Source organism: Carassius gibelio, chromosome A21 (assembly GCF_023724105.1).
Source record: "Carassius gibelio isolate Cgi1373 ecotype wild population from Czech Republic chromosome A21, carGib1.2-hapl.c, whole genome shotgun sequence".
In the NCBI taxonomy this organism is placed as follows: Eukaryota; Metazoa; Chordata; class Actinopteri; order Cypriniformes; family Cyprinidae; genus Carassius; species Carassius gibelio.
The window spans coordinates 24,686,738-24,714,506 of record NC_068391.1 but is presented as its reverse complement, the minus strand read 5'-3'; the positions used below and the strand labels follow the sequence as shown (position 1 = coordinate 24,714,506).

At 37.6% G+C, this 27,769-nt stretch overlaps 1 protein-coding gene across 2 annotated transcripts in view; it reads left to right on the top strand.

Annotated features, from left to right (window-relative positions):
* The window catches only part of rnf121 (ring finger protein 121), a 192,120-nt gene that overhangs the window by 139,575 nt on the left and 24,776 nt on the right, over nt 1–27,769 (top strand). For both annotated transcript variants that reach the window (XM_052536380.1, XM_052536379.1), the window contains 2 exons: nt 25,280–25,400; nt 25,928–26,061. In XM_052536380.1, the coding sequence (XP_052392340.1) occupies nt 25,280–25,400; nt 25,928–26,061 (255 nt within the window). The remainder of the gene's footprint in view (nt 1–25,279; nt 25,401–25,927; nt 26,062–27,769) is intronic.

Genomic DNA, 27,769 nt, shown 5'->3' with positions numbered 1-27,769 from the left:
TCACCTATTAACTAAAGCCACTCGCTGCCGGTGAGCCCGGGTGCGAGGGCCCGTTCATCGCTGCTTGCAGCTTTAATGATAATTTGTAACTGATACGGAACTTAATAGGTAGCCAGTGCAGAGACTGTAAAATTGGGGTAATATGATCATATTTTCTTGACCTCGTAAGCACTCTAGCTGCTGCATTTTGGACTACCTGTAGCTTGTTTATTGACGAAGCAGGACAACCACCTAGAAGTGCATTACAATAGTCCAGTCTAGAGGTCATGAATGCATGAACTAGCTTTTCTGCATCAGAAACAGATAACATGTTTCGTAGCTTGGCAATGTTTCTAAGATGGAAGAATACAGTTTTTGTAACATTGGAAATATGATTTTCAAAAGACAAATTGCTGTCTAATATAACACCCAGATTTCTGACTGTAGAGGAAGTAACAGTACATCCGTCTAGTTGCAGATTGTAATCTACAAGATTCTGTGTAGTGTTTTTTGGTCCAATAATTAGTATCTCTGTCTTATCCGAATTTAATTGGAGAAAATTATTTGTCATCCAATCTTTTACATTTTTAACACACTCTGTTAGCTTAGATAATTGGGAAGTTTCATCTGGTCTCGTTGAGATATATAGCTGAGTATCATCAGCATAACAGTGGAAGCTAATTCCGTATTTTCTAATGATATTACCAAGGGGCAACATGTATATTGAAAATAGAAGGGGACCTAGGACGGATCCTTGTGGCACTCCATATTTTACTGATGATAAATGAGATGACTCCCCATTTAAGTAAACAAAATGGTAGCGATCAGAGAGGTAGAATCTAAACCATCTTAGAGCCTGCCCTTGAATACCTGTATAGTTTTGTAATCGATCTATGAGTATGTCATGATCTATATGGTGTCGAACGCAGCACTAAGATCAAGTAAGACTAGAAATGAGATGCAGCCTTGATCTGACGCAAGGAGCAGGTCATTTGTAATTTTAACAAGTGCAGTTTCTGTGCTATGGTGGGGCCTAAAACCTGACTGAAATTCTTCATACAGATAATTTTTATGCAGGAAGGTGCTCAATTGAGCAGACACAACTTTTTCTAAAATTTTAGACATAAATGGGGGATTTGAAATAGGCCTATAATTTGCCAGTACACTAGGATCTAGTTTTGGTTTCTTAATAAGAGGCTTGATAACCGCCAGCTTGAATGGTTTTGGGACGTGACCTAAAGTTAATGAGTTAATGATATTGAGAAGCGGTTCTTCGGCTACAGGTAACAGCTCTTTCAGTAATTTAGTGGGTACAGGATCTAATAAACATGTTGTTGGTTTAGATACAGTGATAAGTTTATTTAGCTCTTCCTGTCCTATGGTTGTAAAGCACTGCAGTTTATCTTTGGGTGCGATGGATGAAACTGAAGTGTTAGATGCTGTAGAATCTACATTCGCTATTGTATTTCTAATGTTATCTATTTTATCAGTGAAGAAATTCATAAAGTCATTACTATTTAACGTTGGTGGAATATTTGAATCAGGTGGAGTCTGGTAATTTGTTAACTTAGCCACTGTGCTAAATAAAAACCTTGGATTGTTTTGGTTATTTTCAATGAGTTTGTGTATATGCTCTGCCCTAGCAGTTTTTAGAGCCTGTCTATAGCTGGACATACTGTTTTTCCATGCAATTCTAAAAACGTCTAAGTTAGTTTTTCTCCATTTGCGTTCAAGACTACGAGTTACTTTCTTGAGAGAGTGAGTATTACTGTTATACCATGGTACAGTACGTTTTTCTCTAACCTTTTTCAATTTGATCGGGGCAACAGCTTCTAATGTATTAGAGAAAATAGTGCCCATGTTGTCAGTAATTTCATCTAATTCATGTGTATTTTGGGGTACAAATAGCAGTTGAGATAGATCAGGCAGGTTATTTGCGAATCTTTCTTTGGTGGCTGGAACAATAGTTCTGCCCAGACGGTATTGCTGAGACATATAGTTAATATCAGTTATACGCAGCATGCACGATACAAGGAAATGGTCTGTGATATCATCACTTTGAGGTACAATATCTATAGCAGTAAGATCGATTCCATGCGATATAATTAAATCTAGTGTATGATTAAAATGATGAGTGGGCCCGGTGACATTTTGCTCGACTCCAAAGGAGTTTATTAGGTCAGTAAACGCAAGTCCTAATGTATCATTTGCATTATCAACGTGAATATTAAAATCTCCCATGATTAGCGCCTTATCAACTGTAACTAGAAGGTCTGAGAGGAAATCTGTAAATTCTTTTAGGAATTCTGGCCCTGGTGGTCTATACACAGTAGCCAGAGCAAGAGATACATTAGATTTCTTTTGCATGTCTGACAGTGTAATATTTAGCAGAAGTATTTCAAAAGAGTTAAACCTGTATCCTGTTTTCTGGGTAAAATTGAGGGACATATCACTATATATTGTTGCAACACCCCCGCCACGACCAGTCTGACGAGGCTCATGATTATATAAGTAGTTTGGTGGAGTAGACTCATTTAGACCAAAATAATCATTTGGTTTTAGCCAGGTTTCAGTCAAGCAGAGTAAATCAAAACTATTATCTGTGATCATTTCATTTACAATAACTGCTTTTGATGTGAGTGATCTAATATTTATGAGCCCAAACTTTAAAAATTGTTTTTGTTCATTTACTTTACATTTTACATCTAACAGTCTAGGACGCTCCCAGAAAAGATTCCAGTTATTAACAAATAGCAGTTTCTGTTCTTTACACCATGACAACAACCATTCATTTAAAGCAAAAAGTCTACTGAACCTTTCGTGTCCTCGTCGATACGTGGGCAGTGGTCCTGACACGACGATCGTCGCCGCGGGCGTCGTGCTGCGAACCGTCTCGATCAGGCTACTGAAGTCCCTCTTCAGCGTCTCCGTCTGCCGCAGCGTAGTGTCGTTAACCCCGGTGTGAAGCACGACCGCTCTGGGGCTCTCGTCGTCCTTCAGGATCGCGGGTATCTGCGCAGAAACATCGAGAACACGAGCACCAGGCAAACAATGAGTGTGCACTTTACCTTCGGCTAACGTAGCACTTACGTGTCGGACCATGGAGTCTCCGATGATCACAGCGTCGCGTCCTGTCTCGCGGAGGGGAGCGAAGCGGTTCTGGATGGAGATCTCGAAGACAGGAGGGGGAGAAGTCGTCGCCCGGCGTCGCAGTGAAGGACATCTGGGAAGATCGCGTCCTGGGTGCACCAGGCCTGTGCAGAGAAACACACGGAGTAGACGTGGTGGGACTGTTAACAGCACGCTGTATACTTACCCCGTACTTGTGAGCGTCAGCCCGGGATGATTCCAGCGCGGCTCTCCGCTCTCTCAGCTGGGCCTGCCTCTGTTCCAGGTCGCGAATCTGCTTCCCCACGGCCTCGAGCTCGAGCTGCACAGAGTGGAGACATTCATCCGCCATTAAAGCAAGTAACAGTGAGAACAGCAGTGGTAATGTGTGTGAATAGAGTATTAGCAATGTAAGCGCAGTTAGCAGCAACCACGCTTGCTGATGCTAACTGGCTAAAAGCTAATAGCGGACCCGGGAGATCAAAATAAAACTAGTCATAGCGAGGCGCTCTGATTGTTTTTGTTGTAGAATACAATAGAGGATATATTCACACGTTATATAAACGGAAACGATGATGTGTTTCACAGAAATCTTTACATCAGAAATATTAAATATTAGTCTGCCACCAGCCCGTTTTAATTAGCGGTGCGGAGTTAAATCTGTGTGGTGAAGCTGCGCTAGACAGCGCCGAGCGGGAGAGGATCAATGAGCAGTGTTCGGTCAGCAGTCAGAACTTGGGTACCGATGATGATGAAATACATTTTTACTGAAAATGACCCGCGAGTATGATTTACAGGACGATAGCGGAGACAATTAAAAGTGCAATATAACTTCTGTTAACAAAAAAAATTTTTTTTATAAATATATATATAGCTATATATTAATATAAGCGACTTTTTTCTTTGTTTTTAATAAAATAATTGTGAACCACAAACCGAGCCTTCGTTTTAAAGGGCGATTTCCAAATATATTTTATTTATTTGTTATAATATGGGTATTTTATGTCACCCGTCTTATTAGTTTGATTATAGTAGGCTATACGCGATTTTTTTTTAATTATTGTGCTATTTTACTGTTGTTTTTTAATTAACAATATATCATTACAACTTAAAAAGATCAAAATCTACAGAAGAGATTAACAAATAACATTGGTGTTGTCATAAGTTAACTAATCAATGTGAAATTTTCCTCACCGGCACAACCCTATTCTTAATGTTGGCTACATGTTACAGATTTATGTTGAGCACATAATGTTAAAGGCTTCTTAAATACCATCACATTCAGTTGAAGAGTCAAGAAGGATGTGTTAATTTATTAAATCTTTTATTAGTTGGTGACCCGGTGTGATTATAATAGCATAAATAAAAAAACACGTAATAGGCTATGTATGCCAATAGACAAAACACATCTGCTTTTCCTCTAGATCACTTTACAGTGTGATGGAAATAAACTTTTCTTAAAGCGTGCTGTATATCACCACAGCTTTACTGGCACCCTTCTATATGTGTTGTATACTGTAATAGACAATTGTCCTGCAAAATGATGAGGTTTGGTAAAATAAAAAATAATAATAATTGCGAGCAAATGTCGAATTGTGTTTTGAAATTTAAATCAACAACGTAAGAGGCTTCAGGCTGTCTGATGAACTCTGTATGAACAAACACCCAGCTTTGCAGTATAGGTGGCACAGAAACAGCATCTGACCTGGCATTTAGATGTACTTTACACACTGTCTATTGCAGCTCAAAGGAGGCACTGTGAATTTACATTGCAATTTCATTCTAAGAGGCTATTAAATGTGAAGTGACAACATGAAACACTACCTTTAATATATATATACAAAAAAACACCAGCAGTTGGTGGCAAGTCACCCTGATAATGTTTAAATACCAATTTACTCATTTAGGCTCACAATAAGCAGATTACATAATTATGAATATATATATATATAAGTGTGTGTGTGTGTGTGTAAAAGCAGGAAGTCCAGTCCTGGCTGTATAATCAAACAATAAAACAAGAAACAATGCATGCCATCAAGAAAAAAATTTATTCCACAGGAACTTAATCCAGTTCACTTGTTAAAGGATACTCCACTTTAAAATAAATTCTGTCATCATATACTTGCTCTTATATTTTTTCAATCCTTTATGAATTTCTTTCTACTCTCAGTCCAGCCTCTCTCATTGTTAAACCATGGTTTATCACATGAATGACTACTGTAGCCCTAATCTCATTCGAGACCACTCTTCTTGTTCCTTGTCCTCCATTTCTGACTCGTCCTCTTCCTTCCCTTGCTCCCCTTCCAACTCCTATTAGTCAAACTCGTCCTCTTGTACTCTGTCTGCATTGTTTGCATCCATTATCCAAAACCTATTACTTGACCTTTGGCCTATTTATGGCCACTACTAAAGTTATGATTGGTTGTTGTTAAGTAAAGCAACAAGTGTCTGCACATGTGAGGAGTTAGTGTGAGGCACTGATGAATTAGTGTGGCATTTTGATTGGTTGTGTTTATAAAAGGAAATCAAGAAACTTCCTGTCAGATTTTTGTGTGTTGTATAGAAAATTGTGTGTTGTGTTTTGCAAAAAGTGTTTAACAAAATTGAAAACTGAATAAAAGGCCAAACATTTGTGTATGGTTTTGCAGATTGTGTGGTTCTGGTGTCTGAGAGTGTCTTTAGAAATTGGTTTTAGAAATTGTGTGACAAGTAATAATTTTGTGTGTAAGCAGTTGAAAAAAAAAAACTGTAAGCATTTTAGAATATTCCCTTGCTTTGATAATAAATTCTTTGCTGAAATTTATTAGCTTGTGGCTGATCTTGATCATAAATGGGCAAGCAACCACCATTTTATCTTTTTTACAAGTGTTGTTTTCATTTAATGTTTGCATTAGGGTTATTTAAATTAGCATTTAGCTTATTTAGGTTAATTTTGTTTCTTAAATCTGAAACTTATACTTTTTTTGCCATTAAAATTATTTGATTAAAAACAAAGACAAAGTCACTTATATTAATATATATATATATATATATACATACACACACACACACACACACACACACACACACACACACATATATATATATATATATATATATATATATATGTATGTATATATATATATATATATATATATATATATATGTATATATATATATATATATATATATGTATATATATATATATATATATATGTATATATATATATATATATGTATGTATATATATATATATATATATATATATATATATATATATGTGTGTGTATTTTTTTATTTTTATTTTTTATTTTTTTATTTTTTTGTTAACAGACGTTATATTGCGCTTTTAATTGTCTCCGCTATCGTCCTGTAAATCATACTCGCGGGTCATTTTCAGTAAAAATGTATTTCATCATCATCGGTACCCAAGTTCTGACTGCTGACCGAACACTGCTCATTGATCCTCTCCCGCTCGGCGCTGTCTAGCTCAGCTTCACCACACAGATTTAACTCCGCACCGCTAATTAAAACGGGCTGGTGGCAGATTAATATTTAATATTTCTGATGTAAAGATTTCTGTGAAATGCGTAAAGTTGCACAGAAGAAAGCCCAAACAGGACCTGCCCTGCACAGTTTAAGAATCGGTAGCCATAGTAACGTTAGAGGACTATTATTTTGTTGAACAGGCCTGAGCGACAACTGATGACGTCACATGCTCAGATTTGCTTGACCAATCGGCGGAAGGGGGCGTCTCAGGACCGCCCACATGTGGAAAACGAATTTTGAAGTCATTTATTCGTTTTATGCCTCTGAACTAAAAAACGAAAAATCAAGCCGAAATCTCGTTTTTCGTTTTTTTTTTCAAAAAACGAATAAAGGGGCCGTTTTCTCGTTTCTGCTTATTTCATTTCAAATTGGAAAACAAACTATCAAAACGTACACGGACCCTCTCTCAATAATCAATCTTTTTTTATCCCTTTTTTCAATAGAAATTAATTCATGTATATTAGTGCTGGTATCAGGAGAACATAGTAAGCCTTTGATGTGATCTAAAAAAGGTTTCCAGGTCTTATGAAAAGATTTGAGAGATCCTGAAAGTGAGAATCTTAACATACGTTTAGTCAATAATCAGATGCTTTTATCCAAAGCGACTTACAAATGAGGACAATGGAAGCAATCAAAAACAACAAAAAGAGCAATGATATACAATGGCTATAACAAGTTAACTCAGTTAGCTTAAATGCGACATTCACTTGCAGAACGCAACCTTCTAGAGGGCACATAAGTCTGAAGTAATGAATTTAGGTAAAGGGCTGCAGAGCCAGTGGTGGTTTTGTAGGCAAACATCAGTGCCTTGAATTTTATGCAAGTAGATATTGGTAACCAGTGCAAATTGATAAACAGAGGTGTGACACATTATTTTCGCCTCATTAAGAATTATTCTAGCTGCCGCATTCTGGATTAATTGAAAGGTTTAATAGAACTGGCTGGAAGACCTGCCAAGAGACTATTGCATTAGTCCAGCCTGGACAGAACAAGAGCTTGAACAAGGAGTTGTGCAGCATGTTCCAAAGAAAGGGCCAGATCTTCTTGATGTTGAATAAAGCAAATCTGCAGGACCGGACAGTCTTAGGAATGTGGTCTGAGAAATTGAGCTGATCATCAATCATAACTCCAAGTTTTCTGGCTGTTTTTGAAGGAGTTATGGTTGATGTGCCTAACCTAATGGTGAATTTTTATGAAACGATGGTTCTGCTGGAACCACAGGATTTTCTGTCTTGGCAAGGTTGAGTTGAAGTTAATGGTCTTTCATCCAGCAAGAAATGTCTGTTAGACAAGCTGAGATGCGAGCAGTTACCATCGGATCATCAAGATGGAATGAGATTGAGTGTCATCAACATAGCAGTGGTATGAAAAGCCATGTTTCTGAATGACAATCTAATGATGCCATGTAGACAGAGAAGAGAAGTCGTCCAAGAACTGAGCCCTGATGCACCCAAGTAGTTAGATGTTGCGACCTGGGCACCTCACCTCTCCAAGATACTTTGAAGGACATATCTGATAGGTACGCCTCAAACCACTGGAGTGCGGTTCCTGAGATGCCCTTTGCCAATAGGGTTGACAGGAGGATCTGGTCGTTAACTGTGTCAAAAGCATTGGACAGATCAAGCAAGAGAAGTATTGATGATTTAGATTCTGCTCTTGCCAGTCTTAGGGCTTCAACAACTGAGAGCAAGGCAGTCTCAATTGAATGTCCACTTCTGAAGCCAGATTGGTTGCTGTCAAGAAGGTCGTTCTGTGTGAGAAAGGCAGAGACTTGGTTGAACACAGCTCATTCAAGTGTTTTTGCAATGAAAGGAAGAAGGGAAACTGGTTTGAGTTCTCTAAAAGAGATGGGTTGAGGGTGGGTTTCTTAAGTAGTGGAATTATACAAGCCTGTCTAGATGTTGAGGGAAAAACACCAGTGTGGAGGGATATGTTAATGATGTGAGCGAGTGCAGGTACAACTGCAGAAGAAATGGCTTGAAGGAGATTAGATGGAATAGGATTAAGCGGACAAGTAGTAGGATTATTAGAAAGGATGAGTTTGGAGACTTCTGCCTCAGAGAGTGAAGAGAAAGATGTTAATGAGTGTATGTTTGCTGGTGAGATGTGCTTGACAGATTGTGGTGTGGAAAATTCTGCACTGATGTTTTTAAAGTGGTCAGCTATTAGAGTTGATACAGGAGGGGGAGGAGGAGGACAAAGGAGTGAGGAAAATGTTTTAAAAGCATGTAAGAGTTAGACGAATTGTTAATTTTGTTATGGTAGTATGTCCTTTTAGCAGTGGAGACATTAGATAAGGAAGAGAGGAGTGACTGACACACATTAAGGTCAGTAGAATTTTTGGATTTCTTCTTCTTAAAAAAATAAGACTTCTCAGGCTTTTTACAACAAAAAAACTGATTGATCAGATCCAGAAATCATGTGATGGGGGAATGACATGTTTCTATTTGAGGAGAAAAGCTTATCTATCTAAAAGAGTAGTAAAGGTGGTAACCTGAGACAAATCAGGTCTCGAGGAAATGCCAAAAAGAACTGTCAAGGGGTTAGGGTCTAAGTCTATTTTAAGTGCATTGTGAAGTGTATCAAATACATTGGACCAAATGTCTGTCAGCTGAGGGCAACTCCAGAACATATGGAGATGGTTTACAGGAGATTGCTTGCAGCGGTTGACAAGCATCAATCCTTTCTGGAATATTTTTTTTTTGTTGTTGTTTTTTGCTAGGTTGGCATTTGTTAAATGAGCTTGGTAGAGCACATTGCACTGCAATAGGCCATGTCTGGAGAAACAGTGAAATCTACATTAAGTGCAATTATCAAATTGTAAATAGCTGAAATTAGATGCTTATGGCCTGCACCTAATGTGGAAAAATGATCAAGATGGCATTAAGGAGGATGGTTGGGAAAGTGGGGAAACAATTTCTTAAAGTCTCTTACCAGAAAGAAACTAAACAAATGACTACTGGTGTACTTAGTGGATAAAAATTAAAAACCAGTCCGTTGACTCCCAAAATACGAAAAGCCGGATTAGAGCAAGATGAATCATCAGCCTGGGCAGAACTGTTCCAATAGAGAATCTTATTAATATTACAAGCCCAGTAATATTGTTGAAATTTGGGAAGTGCAAGTGCTCCCTTAGACTTAGGGAGCTGGAGAACTGATTTCTTAAGGCGCGCAGGCTTGTTTGCCCAAATTAATGAACGCAAAATACCATCAAAATTGGTAAAAAAAAAAAATAAACAAAGACTTCTTAATGCAAATTGGACTATGTTGAAAAAGGAATTTGCGTAAGATAACCATTTTCACTAGATTAATGCGGCCAACAAGGAACAAAGGAAGCAAAGACCATGTAAACATGTCCAACTTGATTTTATTAACAAGCGGTTGATTTTTTTTTTTTTTTTTTGCAAATAAATTATTCAACGAATTTGTGAAAAAAAAAACACCTAAACTATTAAACTGACTTTAAAATGTTATTAAAAAAATGTTTATAAGTTCAAAATGTCACAGTGCTTGTTAAATATCCTAAATTAACTTGAGTTAACAATATAATTAGAACTAACAATATAATTAGATTTTTTTTTTTTTTAATGAACAATTCCTGTATAAAATGGGGCAGCAACCTTTATATCAAACATCGTCCACAGCTGAGTGACACTGGAGGCAGATCTTCGGCAGAGTCAAGTCACCTTTATTTATACAGTATAGCGCTTTAAACAAAATACATTGCGTCAAAGCAACTGAACAACATTCATTAGGAAAACAGTGTGTCAATGTGTAAAATGACAGTTAAAGGCAGTTCATCATTGAATTCAGTGATGTCATCTCTGTTCAGTTTAACTAGTGTCTTTGCATTTATTTGCAATCAAGTCAACAATATCACTGTAGATGAAGTGTCCCCAACTAAGGAAGCCAGAGGCGACAGCAGCAAGGAACCGAAACTCCAACTGGCCAGTTCTCCTCTGACCAGACGAAACCAGTAGTTCAATTCCAGGCTGCAGCAAAGTCAGATTGTGCAGAAGAATCATCTGTTTCCTGTGGTCTTGTCCTGGTGGTCATCTGAGACAAGGTCCTTACAGGGGATCTGTATCTGGGGCTCTAGTTGTCCTGGTCTCCGCTGTCTTTCAGGGAAATAGAGGTCCTTTCTAGGTGCTGATCCACCATCTGGTCTGGATACGTACTGGATCTGGTGGCTACGGTGACCTCGGAATAAGAGAGAAACAGACTAATATTAGCATAGATGCCATTCTTCTAATGATATATAATAAGTACATCGGGTGGTATGGGAAGTGTTCGCGGTTTACATGTTGTTGGTTTAGATGATTTAACAAGTTTATACAATTCTTCCTCTCCTATAGTAGAGAATGAGTGGAAATGTTCCTCAGGGGTCTATAGTGCACTGTCTGATGCGATACTGTAGCTGACGGCTGAATGGTTACAATTTTATCTCTAATAGTATCGATCTTAGAAGTAAAGTAGTTCATAAAGTCATTACTGCTGTGTTGTTGGGAAATGTCAACACTTGTTGAGGCTTTATTTTTCGTTAATTTAGCCACTGTATTGAATAAATAACTGGGGTTATGTTTGTTTTCTTCTAAAAGAGAAGAAAAGTAATCGGATCTAGAAGTTTTTAATGCTTTTCTGTAGGATAGGTTACTTTCCCGCCAAGCAATACAAAATACTTCAATTTTTGTTTTCCTCCAGCTGTGCTCCATTTTTCGAGCTGCTCTCTTTAGGGTGCGAGTATGCTTATTATACCATGGTGTCATACTTGTTTCCTTAACCTTAATTAAACGTAAAGGAGAAACTGTATTTAAAATGCTAGAAAAGAGAGAGTCCATAGTTTTTGTTACATCATCAAGTTGTTTTGAGGTTTTCGATATGCTAAGGAATTTGGATACATCAGGAAGATAACTTAAAAAGCATTTTTTTGTGGTAGAATTGATGGTTTTTCCATACTTGTAACAAGAATTAGAATTTACAATTTTTGGCTATATGAAGTTTGCACAAAACTAAATAATGAGATATCATCACTTGGCTGCGTAATTTCAAGACTATCAACATCAATTCCATGTTACAGTATTAAATATAGAGTATGTTTTTGACAATGAGTAGGTCCTGAAACGTGTTGTCTAACCCCAATAGAGCTCAGAATGTCTATAAATGCTGATCCCAATGCATCTTTTTCATTATCAACATGGATATTAAAATCACCAACTATTAAAACTTTATCTGCAGCCAGAACTAACTCGGATGTAAAATCACCAAACTCTTTAATAAAGTTTGTATGGTGCCCTGGTGGCCTGTATACAGTAGCCAGTACAAACATATCAGGGGATTTATCATTAACATTTGTTTCTCTGGATAATGTAGTATGAAGCACCATTACTTCAAACGAGTTATACTTTAAGCCTTCCCTCTGAGAAATCCTGAAAACGTTGTTATAAATTGAAGCAACACCTCCCCCTTTGCCTTTTAGACGCGTGGCTCATGTTTATAACAGTAATCTTGGGGGGTGGACTCATTTAAAATAATGTAATCATCAGTTTTTAGCAAGGTTTCTGTCAAACAGAGCACGTCTAGATTATTATCAGTGATCATATTATTTACAAAAAGTGTTTTCGTAGAAAGGGATCTGATATTCAATAAGCCAAGCTTTATCATTTGTTTATCCATATTGCATCTGTTTTGTATTTGTTGAACCTCAATTAAATTGTTTATCTTAACTTGGTTTGGTTGATTTTGTATTTTCTAGTTCGGGGAACAGACACAGTCTCTATAGTGTGATATCTAGGTGAAAGAGTCTCTATGTGCTGAGAATTAGCTGACCTCTGTGACGTGAGGCAGCTAGCAGACAGTCAGTTTAGCCAGTCTGTCTGCTTTCTGACCTGGGCCCCAGTTAGTCAAGTATAAACAGTAAGACTATTTATCATATTTCTAGAGAGAAGAGTGGCGCCACCCCAGGAGGGAGGAAGACTTTTCAACAGGTCATCTCTTTTCAACAGGTCAGGTCTGCCCCAAAAGCTCGTCCAATTGTCTATGAAGCCTATGTTATTTTGTGGACACCACTTAGACATCCAGCCATTGAGTGATGACAATCTGCTATGCATCTCGTCACCACAGTAAGCAGGGAAGGGACCAGAGCAAATCACCAATAACTAGAGCACTTTCATAATTTTTCTCAGTGGGTGCATCACTGAGTGGGGAGAACCTGTTTAATGTTTTGATCTGAACAGAAGCGGTGTTTTGACCCATGACTACACTGTCTCAATGTCATCCAGTTGCCCTGTTGCAGGGGCTCTGTTGCCGGAACCGAACAATGTGCAGGAATCCCTTAGCTAGACGCATCCAAAGCCGTATCTAGAGCCCTAACATTCTTACTGTCCTCAATTAAAGCGTGAAGTGAATGTGCTGCACAAAGTCTGAATAACCTAGAATAGGCCCAGAATATGTTCCTAAGTATATAATAATTATAATTACTGTTAACCCACAATAACAAATTTTAACGGATTAATCGCCTATTTTCGTTTGCTGCATGTTTTTTTTTATTTTTTTTTTATACACGCTAAAAAAATAAATTACGTTTCTGAGAGGAAAAAATATTTAAGTCATGTATAAGTTGCATTTTATTGCATTTAGTAATAATAATGGGTGGCCTAATAATGTTATAATTTACCAACAGGATATTTTTAGTTCTCTTCTCTTTACAACAAATTCTTTAAATTTAACAAACTTATCAGAACAAAATAAGGATTAATAAATTAATATAATCACAATATATAATAATATAGGCTTAGCTATAAACAAACAAACAAATAATAATAATAATAATTTAAAGCTAAGCATAAGGTAGGGTTCTCTCACTCGGGACAAATCCAAACGTGTCCATATTCGTGATGTTGCCCATTTGAAGCTTAACTATTACTCATGAGTTAAAATAGGCTTTGTAGTTCACGCGTGTTTCAGTATCGATTAAAAAAAAAATCATAATTAGCAATATGCCAAAGTGGACCGCTGCTTGCACCCCAAATGGCATGGTGAACGACTGCTGTTTCTAATGAATATGTGTGCAAGGCACCAGCGCGATCAAACAGCTGAAACAGATAATACTCAATTTTTGGTCACACATTAGGCATAATCTGCATGTGGAACACAATGAAGATGGCCAAATTTGTCTTATTTTGTTGAAATATAATTTTTTTCAATTTAGTTCTGCCCTTCGTAAGCAACAGAAGACACTTGTATGTTTCCCGGTACACAAATTAAGTACAATTTACCTTGATCTTCAAATTCCAAAAGTTTTCACCCCCCAGCTCTTAATGCATCTTGTTTCCTTCTGGAGCATCAGTGAATGTTTGAATCTTTTAAAATAGTTGTGTTTGAGTCCCTCAAATGTCCTCAGTCTGAAAAGATGTATCTCAAAATCATACAGTCACTGCTGGAAAGGGTTCAAATATGCAAAGATGCTGGAAAACTGAAGAATCTGTAGGACCTTAAAGATTTTTCTGAAGAACGCTGCTCAGTTTAACTGTTCAGAACAAACAAGGGACTCATGCACAACCATCACAAAACAGAAAGACAGCCGAGGATCATCAGGTAACAGAACACAGTACTAAGAACAAAGGGTGCCCAAACTTTCGATCCCCACTGTGTGTGTGTATATATATATATATATATATATATATATATATATATATATATATATATATATATATATATATATTAGGGCCGGGACTCGATTAAAAAAATTAATCTAATTAATTAGAGGCTTTGTAATTAATTAATCGAAATTAATCGCATTTTAATCGCATATAAATATTTGACCTGAGAACAGTGAGAAGTAATTTTTTTCACATGGATTTATAGTATACCATTGAATAATGACTGAATACATAAGCTTAAGCAACAAAATATTGTTTATTTTTGTTCAACCAAGTCTAGAAGACCAGTGCAATTTTTGATATTAAGTGTAGCAATAGCATATTTAGAAACAATTTAGAAATATTACATTTCAGAAATTCAGGAAGCTTACAGGTGCTGGAACCTTCTGTAAGGTGTTTTTTTAAGTAAAACACAATACTGTCAATTACATTCAGAACATTGGAAACACTGAGTATTAGAAAACATCTCTCTGTTGCTTCAGAGGCCATAACATACTAAGTCCAACTCTTAATAACCTTGGCGAAAACAATAAAGAGTTCAACATAAACTGCTGCACCAACAAAGTAATACAAAGTTCAACATGTGTAAAGTCCACGCTAGCTGCTATATGTTTTGCGATGAGGTGATACTTGAGACTTGATGTGTGCTGCGGTGATATGCGAACGCTAGTCGGTGCTCCAGTATAATCGGTCCCACCGAAACTCATCCAGTGAGAAACGTTCCGCGGTGCAAAAATAAGTTATTAAAAACGCGGGAATTTTTTTTCTGTTATTAATTAATCTAAGTTAACGCGTTATTTTTTGTGTAATTAATTAATCTCAATTAACGCGTTAAAGTCCCGGCCCTAATATATATATATATATATATATATATATATATATATATATATATATATATATATATAGGCCTAATATTTCATTACTTTATAATAACAATAGCATGCATAAGATCCTTTGTGTAAGGGTCTTTTACATTTTGATGAGTAGACTGTAGCCTAAGACTATCCTACGTTTTGAAATTAACTGTACATTTTTTAATGTTTATTTATTTATTTATTTTTTTTAATTTAAAGTCCCTTGTTTGTTCTGAACAGTTAAACTGAGTGAGTGACTGAGTGAGTGACATGACATTCAGCCAAGTATAGTGACCCATACTCCGAATTTGTGCTCTGCATTTAACCCATCCAAAGTGCACACACACAGCAGTGAACACACACAAACCATGAACACACAACCGGAGCAGTAGGCAGCGATTTATGCTGTGGTGCCCGGGGAGCAGTTGGGGGTTCGGTGCCTTGCTCAAGGGCACCTTAGTCCTGGTATTGTCGGCCCGAGACTCGAACAGACAAACCTAGGGTTAGGAGTCAAACTCTGTAACCACTAGGCAACGACTTCCCACGGAGAACTGTTCTTCAGAAAAATCTTTAAGGTCCTGCAGATTCTTTAGTTTTCAAACATCTTTGCATATTTGAACCCTTTCCAGCAGTGACTGTATTATTTTGAGATGCATCTTTTCACACTGAGGACAATTGAGGGACTCATACACAACTATTAAAAAAGGTTCAAACGTTCACTGATGCTCCAGAAGTCCGTAGTCACATGCGAATGCTGTTATTTGTACACACTGTCAATTTCTGAAGTTCTGAAGTCCACGATCATTTCCACTTTTTTGAGCATGTTAAGCTCCTGAATGAGGCCAATGAGTGTGGTGTCATCTGCAAACTTCAGGGGCTTGACAGAGGGGTCATTAGATGTGCAGTCATTGGTTAGAGAGAGAAGACCAGTGGGGAGAAAACACAACCCAGAGGAGCTCCAGTGCTGATTATATGGGTGGTGGACGAGAATTTTCCCAGCCTCACTAGCTGCTACCTTTCTGTCAAGAAACTGGTGATCAACTACAAATGGAGATGGGCACGGAGAGCTAAGGTTAATTTGGGCAAGAGGAGGTTTGGAATGATAGTGTTAAAAGCTGTGCTGAAGTCCACAAATAGGATCCTGAAATAAAAGAGAAAAAAAACGCACTCTCAAGAAATACTTTTATAAATTTATTCGTACCATGTCTTGCACAGACGCATTTCGGCCTAAGCCATCTTCAGTGTGTACCTAGAAGCACAAACAAGAACATTTTAAAACAATGAATCACAGGTGAACCCCATTCCTCAAATCATTAGCACCATCAGGTGCATCAAGTTACAAACATTATGGAAGCACACAAAAAATGACACAGATTGATTGCAACCCAAATGGTCTTACACAAAAAAAAAAAAAAAAATGTAAAGGTAATTCTTCATTTAAACCATTGGGGTATACCGTTTGAAGTGTGTAAATCCAAAAAGCCTCTCGTTGAAGAAGAAAGCGCTCCCGATCACCTCCCAGTTGATGTCTAGAAATTTCAAAGTACAAGTACAAATATCATGCCCATATTCATTAAAATGTTACTTTTGTGTTCATGTAATCTTAATCTTAATTCCCTTTTAGTTTTACCAATATAACAAAGCCCACACAGGCATTTGAGTAAGTACACAACAAAAGACGAACGGCAAGTACAGTAATTCTCCCTCTCACAGAGAATATCTTTCCAGTCTGTGGATGTGAAAAAGAATTAACCACAATCATAGCCCTACAATTCACAAAACTCCTACAAGGGAAATTGCCCGGATCAAGAGTTGTGAGCCAATTAGTAGGCGGAGTGTAAGAATCAGCTTTAACCAATAAATCCCTCAAATTATGGGACCTCTTATAAGCAAAAAGAGAAGGGTTTTGAACCGACTGGCCAATCATTGTGTCACTAGATAAAACATGCCAATGTTTATTCACTATTGATTTAATCTTGCCCGAAAGGGGGAGAGAATGTTGTAGATAAGACGACTCGATTGTCCGAAGTGGCTGTTTTTTTTTTCTTAAAAAGTGATTCTCGTTCAATGCCATGTACCCTATCCAAACTCGAGTCAAGATTTATATGGTCGTAACCTTAAGAAAGGAAATGGTCATATACTATTTTGACCTGGTTATCAAATTCTTCATTGGTACTACAAATCCTCCTTATACGCAAAAACTGACTATACGGGAGGCTTTTTTTTCATAGATGAATGGTAACTTTTAGCATGTAAAAAAATTTTCTTATCTGTGGATTTAAGAAATACTGTTGTCTGTAAACTCTGTCCAGTAGGAAATCCATAAGAAATCTGAAGGTAATATTCCTGGCCGTCCCATCGTGGCAGGTTGCCAATCTTTAACTGAACCTATTTCTCCGTATGTAGACTGATATATCAAGCGTATTGTTTGGACTTTACCCTCATATTTAAGGGACACTACTGATTTTCTGAGTAAACTGAAGAATGTAAATTTGAGAATAGTAAAAGCAACTGAACAACATTCATTAGGAAAACAGTGTGTCAATGATGCAAAATGATAATTAAAGGCAGTTCATCATTGAATTCAGTGATGTCATCTCTGTTCAGTTAAATAGTGTCTGTGCATTTATTTGCAATCAAGTCAACTATATCGCTGTAGATGAAGTGACCCCAACTAAGCAAGCCAGAGGCGACAGTGGCAAGGAGTCACCCGTGGCCAGACATTTTAATGAATTTGGACATGATATTTGTATTTTGAAATTTCTAGGCATTGAGTTGGTCAAGCCACTTCAATGGGAAGGTGATCGGAAGCGCTTTCTTCTTCAACGAGAGGCTTTTTGGATTTACACACTTCAAACAGTATACCCCAATGTTTTAAATGAAGAATTACCTTTAAATTGTTTTTTGTAAAACGATTTGGGTTGCAATCAATCTGTGATTTTTTGTGTGCTTCCATAATGTTTGTAACTTGATGCACCTGATGGTGCTAATGATTTGAGGAATGGGGTTCACCTGTGATGCATTGTTTTAAAATGTTCTTGTTTGTGCTTCTAGGTACACACTGATGATGGCTTAGGCCAAAACACGTCTGTGTAAGAAATGGTGCGAATAAATGTATAAAAGTATTTCTTGAGAGTGCGTTTTTTTTCCTCTTTTATTTCTGGATAACTTTATTACTCGCACCGACTAAATGACGTGGGAGTTGAGCGCACCTTTTCCACTACAATTCCACAAATAGGATCCTCACATAAGTCCCTGGTCTGTCTAGGTGTTGCAGAACATAATGCAGTCCCATCTTGACTGCATCGTGCACAGACCTGTTTGCTCTGTAGGCAAACTTCAGGGGGTCCAGTAAGGGTCCAATAATGTCATTCAAGTGGTTCAGCACCAGTTTTTCAAATTATTTCATGACTACAGACGGTGGCGGCAGCTTCAAAAACACTCCAATAAGTGAGGTCAAAATAAGTCGGCCTGTAGGTCGGTATAAGATGAACTAAACGGTGATCAGAGAGTGTTGATTTTGTTTGTGCTCAGGAGAGTGAAGGGGCCATTTTTCAGTTTCCCGGCCACCACAAACACAAGCTATGATCCAGGCCTAAAACTGTGTGTGTTTGTGTATGTGGGCCCATAAAGTTTAATCTTCTTTTACATTGTGTTTATTCAGCGCGCTTATTAACTTAATATTCAAAGTGATCTCTGACATCTAGAGTTGAATAAGTTTGTACATTTAATTCCAAGTGGATTCACTCGTTCCTTTAATTCTGAGTTTTGTTACAGAGACCATTTCAGTACTCTTGTCACCTGAGATATAGCCCTTTTTTTGGAGTTTATCTGGTTAGATCTGAAGTCTGTGTGATTGTGTGAATACCTCACATCACTCAAATTGTATAGTTGAATTTCTATTTCCATTTTAATTAAATTCTTTATATTTTGTTACTTATTTTGTTACTTTTGTTAATTGTGCTTGACTATTTACTATAGTATACATATAATACATTATATCTATTACATTTGAGTACAGTACGTAATTATATATAACTTTCTAAAGGAGAGAAAGTAATTTGTGACACCAGAGGGGACTAACTCTTCAACATCTAGTTAATGAATCTGATGCACTTCACTATTTGATCAACAAAGACCGGTAGGTGGTGCTACATATATATATATATATATATATATATATATATATATATATATATATATATATATATATATATATATATACAGTGGGGATCGAAAGTTTGGGCACCCCTTGCAGAATCTGTGAAAATATGAGTCACCTTTATTTATATAGTGCTTTAAACAAAATACATTGCGCCAAAGCACTGAACAACATTCATTTGGAAAACAGTGTCTCAATAATGCAAAATGATAGTTAAAGGCAGTTCATCATTGAATTCAGTTATGTAATCTCTGTTCAGTTGAAATAGTGTCTGTTTTAATTTGCAATCAAGTCAATGATATCGCTGTAGATGAAGTGACCCCAACTAAGCAAGCCAGAGGCGACAGCGGCAAGGAACCGAAACTCCATCGGTGACAGAATGGAGAAAAAAACCTTGGGAGAAACCAGGCTCAGTTGGGGGGCCAGTTCTCCTCTGACCAGACGAAACCAGTAGTTCAATTCCAGGCTGCAGCAAAGTCAGATTGTGCAGAAGAATCATCTGTTTCCTGTGGTCTTGTCCTGGTGCTCCTCTGAGACAAGGTCTTTACAGGGGATCTGTATCTGGGGCTCTAGTTGTCCTGGTCTCCGCTGTCTTTCAGGGCAGTAGAGGTCCTTTCTAGGTGCTGATCCACCATCTGGTCTGGATACGTACTGGATCCGGGTGACTGCAGTGACCCTCTGATCTGGACACAGACTGGATCTGGTGGCCACGGTGATCTCGGAACAAGAGAGAAACAGACAAATATTAGCGTAGATGCCATTCTTCTAATGATGTAGAAAGTACGGTGTTATGTGAAGTGTTCCGGTTCCAGTTTACCTAATTAATGCAGCCTAAAAATCCTTTAACGGATTTGGATATTAAAAGCATATTAGTATGTTATGTGTATGCCAGGTTAAAGAGATGGGTCTTTAATCTAGATTTAAACTGCAAGAGTGTGTCTGCCTCCCGAACAATGTTAGGTAGGTTATTCCAGAGTTTAGGCGCCAAATAGGAAAAGGATCTGCCGCCCGCAGTTGATTTTGATATTCTAGGTATTATCAAATTGCCTGAGTTTTGAGAACGTAGCGGACGTAGAGGAGTATAATGTAAAAGGAGCTCATTCAAATACTGAGGTGCTAAACCATTCAGGGCTTTATAAGTAATAAGCAATATTTTAAAATCTATACGATGTTTGATAGGGAGCCAGTGCAGTGTGGACAGGACCGGGCTAATATGGTCATACTTCCTGGTTCTAGTAAGAACTCTTGCTGCTGCATTTTGGACTAGCTGTAGTTTGTTTACCAAGCGTGCAGAACAACCACCCAATAAAGCATCACAATAGTCTAACCTTGAAGTCATAAATGCATGGATTAACATTTCTGCATTTGACATTGAGAGCATAGGCCGTAATTTAGATATATTTTTGAGATGGAAAAATGCAGTTTTACAAATGCTAGAAACGTGGCTTTCTAAGGAAAAGATTGCGATCAAGTAGCACACCTAGGTTCCTAACTGATGACGAAGAATTGACAGAGCAACCATCAAGTCTTAGACAGTGTTCTAGGTTATTACAAGTAGAGTTTTTAGGCCCTATGATTAACACCTCTGTTTTTTCTGAATTTAGCAGTAAGAAATTACTTGTCATCCAATTTTTTATATCGACTATGCATTCCATTAGTTTTTCAAATTGGTGTGTTTCACCGGGCTGCGAGGAAATATAGAGCTGCGTATCATCAGCATGACAGTGAAAGCTAACACCATGTTTCCTGATGATATCTCCCAAGGGTAACATATAAAGCGTGAAGAGTAGCGGCCCTAGAACTGAGCCTTGAGGTACTCCATACTGCACTTGTGATCGATATGATACATCTTCATTCACTGCTACGAACTGATGGCGGTCATATAAGTACGATTTAAACCATGCTAATGCACTTCCACTGATTCCAACAAAGTGTTCAAGTCTATGCAAAAGAATGTTGTCGTCAATTGTGTCAAACGCAGCACTAAGATCCAATAAAACTAATAGAGAGATACACCCACAATCAGATGATAAGAGCAGATCATTTGTAACTCTAAGGAGAGCAGTTTCAGTACTATGATACGGTCTAAATCCTGACTGGAAATCCTCACATATACCATTTTTCTCTAAGAAGGAATATAATTGTGAGGATACCACCTTTTCTAGTATCTTGGACAGAAAAGGGAGATTCGAGATTGGTCTATAATTAACTAGTTCTCTGGGGTCAAGTTGTGGCTTTTTTATGAGAGGCTTAATAACAGCCAGTTTGAAGGTTTTGGGGACATATCCTAATGACAATGAGGAATTAATAATAGTCAGAAGAGGACCTATGACTTCTGGAAGCACCTCTTTTAAGAGCTTAGATGGTATAGGGTCTAACATACATGTTGTAAGTTTAGATGATTTAACAAGTTTATACAATTCTTCCTCTCCTATAGTAGAGAATGAGTGGAACTGTTCCTCAGGGGGTCTATAGTGCACTGTCTGATGCGAAACTGTAGCTGACGGCTGAATGGTTGCAATTTTATCTCTAATAGTATCGATTTTAGAAGTAAAGTAGTTCATAAAGTCATTACTGCTGTGGTGTTGGGAAATGTCAACACTTGTTGAGGCTTTATTTTTCGTTAATTTAGCCACTGTATTGAATAAATACCTGGGGTTATGTTTGTTTTCTTCTAAAAGAGAAGAAAAGTAATCAGATCTAGCAGTTTTTAATGCTTTTCTGTAGGATATGCTACTTTCCCGCCAAGCAATACGAAATACCTCTAGTTTTGTTTTCCTCCAGCTGCGCTCCATTTTTCGGGCTGCTCTCTTTAGGGTGCGAGTATGCTCATTATACCATGGTGTCAAACTGTTTTCCTTAACCTTTCTTAAGCGTAAAGGAGCAACTGTATTTAAAGTGCTAGAAAAGAGAGTCCATAGTTTCTGTTACATCATCAAGTTGTTCTGAGGTTTTGGATATGCTAAGGAATTCGGATACATCAGGAAGATAACTTAAAAAGCAGTCTTTTGTGATAGAAGTGATGGTTCTTCGATACTTGTAACAAGAAGTAGAATTTACAATTTTGGCTATATGAAGTTTACACAGAACTAAATAATGATCTGAGATATCATCACTTGGCTGAATAATTTCAACACTATCAACATCAATTCCATGTGACAGTATTAAATCTAGAGTATGATTTCGACAATGAGTAGGTCCTGAAACGTGTTGTCTAACACCAATAGAGTTCAGAATGTCTATAAATGCTGATCCCAATGCATCTTTTTCATTATCGACATGGATATTAAAATCACCAACTATTAAGACTTTATCTGCAGCCAGAACTAACTCGAATGTAAAATCACCAAACTCTTTAATAAAGTCTGTATGGTGCCCTGGTGGCCTGTATACAGTAGCCAGTACAAACATAACAGGGGATTTATCATTAACATTGGTTTCTCTGGATAATGTTATATGAAGCACCATTACTTCAAACGAGTTATACTTGAAGCCTGCCCTCTGAGAAATCCTGAAAACGTTATTATAAATTGAAGCAACTCCTCCCCCTTTGCCTTTTAGACGCGGCTCGTGTTTATAACAATAATCTTGGGGGGTGGACTCATTTAAAATAATGTAATCATCAGGTTTTAGCCAGGTTTCTGTCAAGCAGAGCACATCTATATTATGATCAGTTATCATATTATTTACAAAAAGTGTTTTCGTAGAAATGGTTCTGATATTCAATAAGCCAATCTTTATCATTTGTTTATCCATATTGCATTTGTTTTTTATTTGTTGAACCTCAATTAAATTGTTAACCTTAACTTGGTTTGGACGTTTTTTGTATTTTCTAGTTCGTGGAACAGACACAGTCTCTATAGTGTGATATCTAGGTGAAAGAGTCTCTATGTGCTGAGAATTAACTGACCTCTGTGACGGGAGGCAGCTAGCAGACGGTCGGTTTAGCCAGTCTGTCTGCTTCCTGACCTGGGCCCCAGTTAGTCAAGTATAAACACTAAGACTATTTGCCATATTTCTAGACAGAAGAGTGGCGCCACCCCAGGAGGGATGAAGACCATCTCTTTTAAACAGGTCAGGTCTGCCCCAAAAGCTCGTCCAATTGTCTATATAACCTATGTTATTCTGTGGGCACCACTTAGACATCCAGCCATTGAGTGATGACAATCTGCTATGCATCTCGTCACCACGGTAAGCAGGGAGGGGACCAGAGCATATTACAGTGTCTGACATCGTGCTTGCAAGTTCACACACCTCTTTAAAGTTATTTTTAGTGATCTCCGACTGGCGAAGTCGAACATCATTAGCGCCGGCATGAATAACAATCTTACTGTATTTACGTTTAGCATTAGCCAGCACTTTTAAATTTGCCAAGATGTCAGGCGCTCTGGCTCCCGGTAAACATTTGACTATGGTGGCTGGTGTCTCTATATTCATGTTCCGTACAATAGAATCGCCAATAACTAGAGCACTTTCATCAGGTTTCTCAGTGGGTGCATCACTGAGTGGGGAGAACCTGTTTAATGTTTTGATCGGAACAGAAGAGCGGTGTTTTGACCCACGACTACGCTGCCTCACCGTCACCCAGTTGCCCTGCTGCAGGGGCTCTGCTGGAACCGGACAATGTACAGAAATCCCTGAGCTAGACGCATCCAAAGCCATATCTAGAGCCCTAACATTCTTACTGTCCTCAATTAAAGTTTGGATGCGTGTCTCTAATTCTGAAATCTTCTCTGTCAGCCTAACTGTTTCCCTGCATTTATCACATGTGAATCCCTCATCAGCGACAGAGATAGATAAACTGTACATGTGGCAAGAGGTGCAAATAACAATTGTAGGAGAAGCCATTACTCACCGTGCTTGATGAAATATTCTTACTGCGGTTGTTTGATGAACTTGTGGAAAACTGCAGCGTGAGAGAGGAGAGGAGAGGAGAAAAGAAAACGCTAATGACAAGCTAACGAGTGCTAACGCTTTGCAGGTGTGCTGCAGTCACGGAAGAGTGAACGATCAAAGTTAATCTGATAAGATTGATCGGTAATATCAGAAATATAGTGTGAATTAAGTTATATTTTACAATTAAAAAAACAAACAAACAGACAGTGATAGTAAGAAAGATTATAGAGAAAAAAATTAAAATAAAAACAGCTACATGGAGCTATGATTAGCTACAGAAGGCCAACAGGAAGTAATTTTCAAAAAATAAGAGAGATCATACTAAATGCATATATATATATATATATCTCTGGTGAGACGAGTATCCCTCTGCAGGGATATAACTAAAGAGAGGAAAAATCAACAAAAACATAAAAACAACTGCGGAGCACGCCATCGTCGGCGGCATCTTCATGATTTATGATTTACTGACGAGTAAATAACTAATGTTCATGACAATCGCATGCGATTAATTGTACAGTCCTAGTACAAATTATTACACTGAACCATTTGTAATGTCTTGTGTAATTTATCTATTTGTTTGCATCAGCACTCAGTATTGCACTTGGAATTTTGAGTGCTGATGCAAACAAATAGCTGAATTAGGCTTTGTGGCCAAGCTCACACACTGTCCATCATAAATAGTATGTGATATTATTAGTTGCTTGTTTTGTACTGAATTGAGTACTGTCTGGGACATTTAGAACCGAATTTAACATTTGAACTTTATTGTTAGTTTAAGAAAGAAACGCTTCTAAAATCATTTGGAATGTTCTCAAATAAAAATAGCTCAATGTGATAAAAAAAATGTATCTATGTAATCACAAGGTTGCTTCGTTGTATATCACTGACAAAACATAATCCCATACAAAAACATAATCCCAACATAATATACCAGTGTCATAAATATATCACTCAGATTTAGTCATGATAATTTTCAAAAAAGAAACAAAAAACAGTTACTAGTGGTACAATTTCTTCATTGTACTTGTTGTTCATTGCAAAGATGTGAACATTTATGTTGAATCATTTGTCCCCTATCTTTATGGTTTTAGAATTAAGCCAGAAGATGCTATGGACTTTGGTGTTTCGCTTCTCTTTTATGGCCTGTACTATGGTGTACTCGGTCGGGATTTTGCAGAGATGTGCGCAGATTTTATGGCATCTACAGTTGGGGTAAGAGCTTAAATCAATGGATAAACATTACACTGCTTTTACCTACATTTTCATTCATTTGAGCAACTGCAGGCTATTTTCACAGTTTGATTTATTTTATATTATCTGATCTCAAGTTCGCCCATCACAATGCCCACACAACTGCCAGCTTTCACTTTAACTCTTTTTCTTCAGCTTTACTATGAAATCATAACATGCATAACAGGACCACAGGCAGTTTTTTTTCTTTTCAGTTTTTTTGTTTGTTTTTTTTTTGTCTGAAAAAAGCTATGATAAACCAAACTGTATAGCAAAAGCTATAGCGTGAAAACATTCTCAAATTATTGCCTTGTTTTTACTCCAGTTTTACTTACCAGGGTTTATGAAATATTTGATTTCTAAGACTGAATTTATAGATTCTAACAGAAAAGGAAGTTAACATTAAAATACTGTTCTATACTTATTTTAAAGAAATAATCAATATATTTTATTATTGCATCTGCTATTGCTCTGTCATGACAACCTGACGTACAGATATGTTTTTTCAGTATTACAGTGCATCTGGAATGCCCACTAAGCACCTGTCAGACAGCATCTGTGCCGTCTGTGGTCAGCCAATACTTGTGGATGTGAGTGAAGAGGGAATCATAGAGAACACCTATAGACTCTCCTGCAACCATGTGTATCCTTTACCATGTTTACAGTTGTGTTCATTTGTAATGTCTGCAGGCTTCATGGTTTGTAACAGAATTTGGAAAGTTTGGAAAATGCTGGATGTTTTTAAGGTTTGAAATGAATTTTGAATATTGTCCTTGAAAATGCTTGACACTGAAAGTAACAACAGGTGCACTTGAGCTGGTGGTCCTGCCAGTTCTGGTTTTCATTGTAAAATGCCATTCGAGGTGCATGGTCCTGGGCTGTGATTCAAGTCTGCTTGATTGTCAATTGTTTCACATATACAGTACATACATACAGAGAATCGAAATTGCGTTACTCTCAGACCCCCAGTGCATACAGATAACACTAACAGTACAGCCTAAAAATCTAGATCAAATATAAAATATAAGATACAGCTATACAATAAGGGAATGTAAAAAAAGACATAAATTTAAAATTTAAACAAAGCAGCGCAATGCACATGGCAGACAGGTTGCAAATCAGTGAAGTGAATAAGCAGTGCAGATAAGATTTTTAGTGCAAAAAAGCTTATTCTGTCTGAGGATGGGTCCCTTTAGAAGATGGACACAAGGAGCCTGCTGGAGCTTATTTTGTATGGCTCTGTTAGTGCTCCTCCTGTTCCCCCTCACATACAGATGCTGGTCATATAATAAGAATATCATCAAAAAGTTTATTTCACTAATTCCATTCAAAAAGTGAAACTTGTATATTATATTCATTCATTACACACAAACTGATATATTTCAAACGTTTATTTATTTTAATTTGATGATTATAACTAACAACTAAGGAAAACCCCAAATTCAGTATCTCAGAAAATTAGAATATTACTTAAGACCAATGCAAAGAAAGGATTTTTAGAAATCTTGGCTAACTGAAAACTATGAGCATGTACAGCATTCAATACTTAGTTAGGCCTCCTTTTGCCTGAATTACTGCAGCAATGCAGCGTGGCATGGAGTCGATCAGTCTGTGCCACTGCTCAGGTGTTATGAGAGCCCAGGTTGCTCTGATAGTGGCTTTCAGCTCTTCTGCATTGTTGGGTCTGACATTTCGCTTCTTCCTCTTCACAATACCCCATACATTTTCTATGGGGTTAAGGTCAGACGAGTTTGCTGGCCAATTAATACCATGGTCCTTAAACCAGGTAAAGGTAGCTGTGTGCATGTGCCAAGTCCTGTTGGAAAATTAAATCTGCATCTCCATACAGTTGGTCAGCAGCAGGAAGCATGAAATGCTCTAAAACTTACTGGTATATGGCTGTTGACCTTGGACATCATAAAACACATTTGATGAACACCAGCAGATGATATGGCACCGCAAACCATCACTGACTGTGGAAAACTTTACACTAGACTTCAAGCAACGTGGATTGTGTGCCTCTTCTCTCATCCTCCAGACTCTTGGACCCTGATTTCCAAAGGAAATGCTAAATTTACTTTCATCAGAGAACATAACTTTAGACCACTCAGCAACAGTCCAGTCCTTTCTGAAGCGAGGCGCTTCTGACGCTGTACGGTGTTCAAGAGTGGTTTGACACATGGAATGCAACAGCTGAAACCCATGTCTTACATATGCTATGCATAGTGGTTCTTGAAGCACTGACTCGAGCTGCAGTCCTCTCTTTGTGAATCTCCCCCACATTTTTGAATGGATTTTGTTTCACAATCCTCTTCAGGGTGTGGTTATCCCTATTGCTTGTACACTTTTTT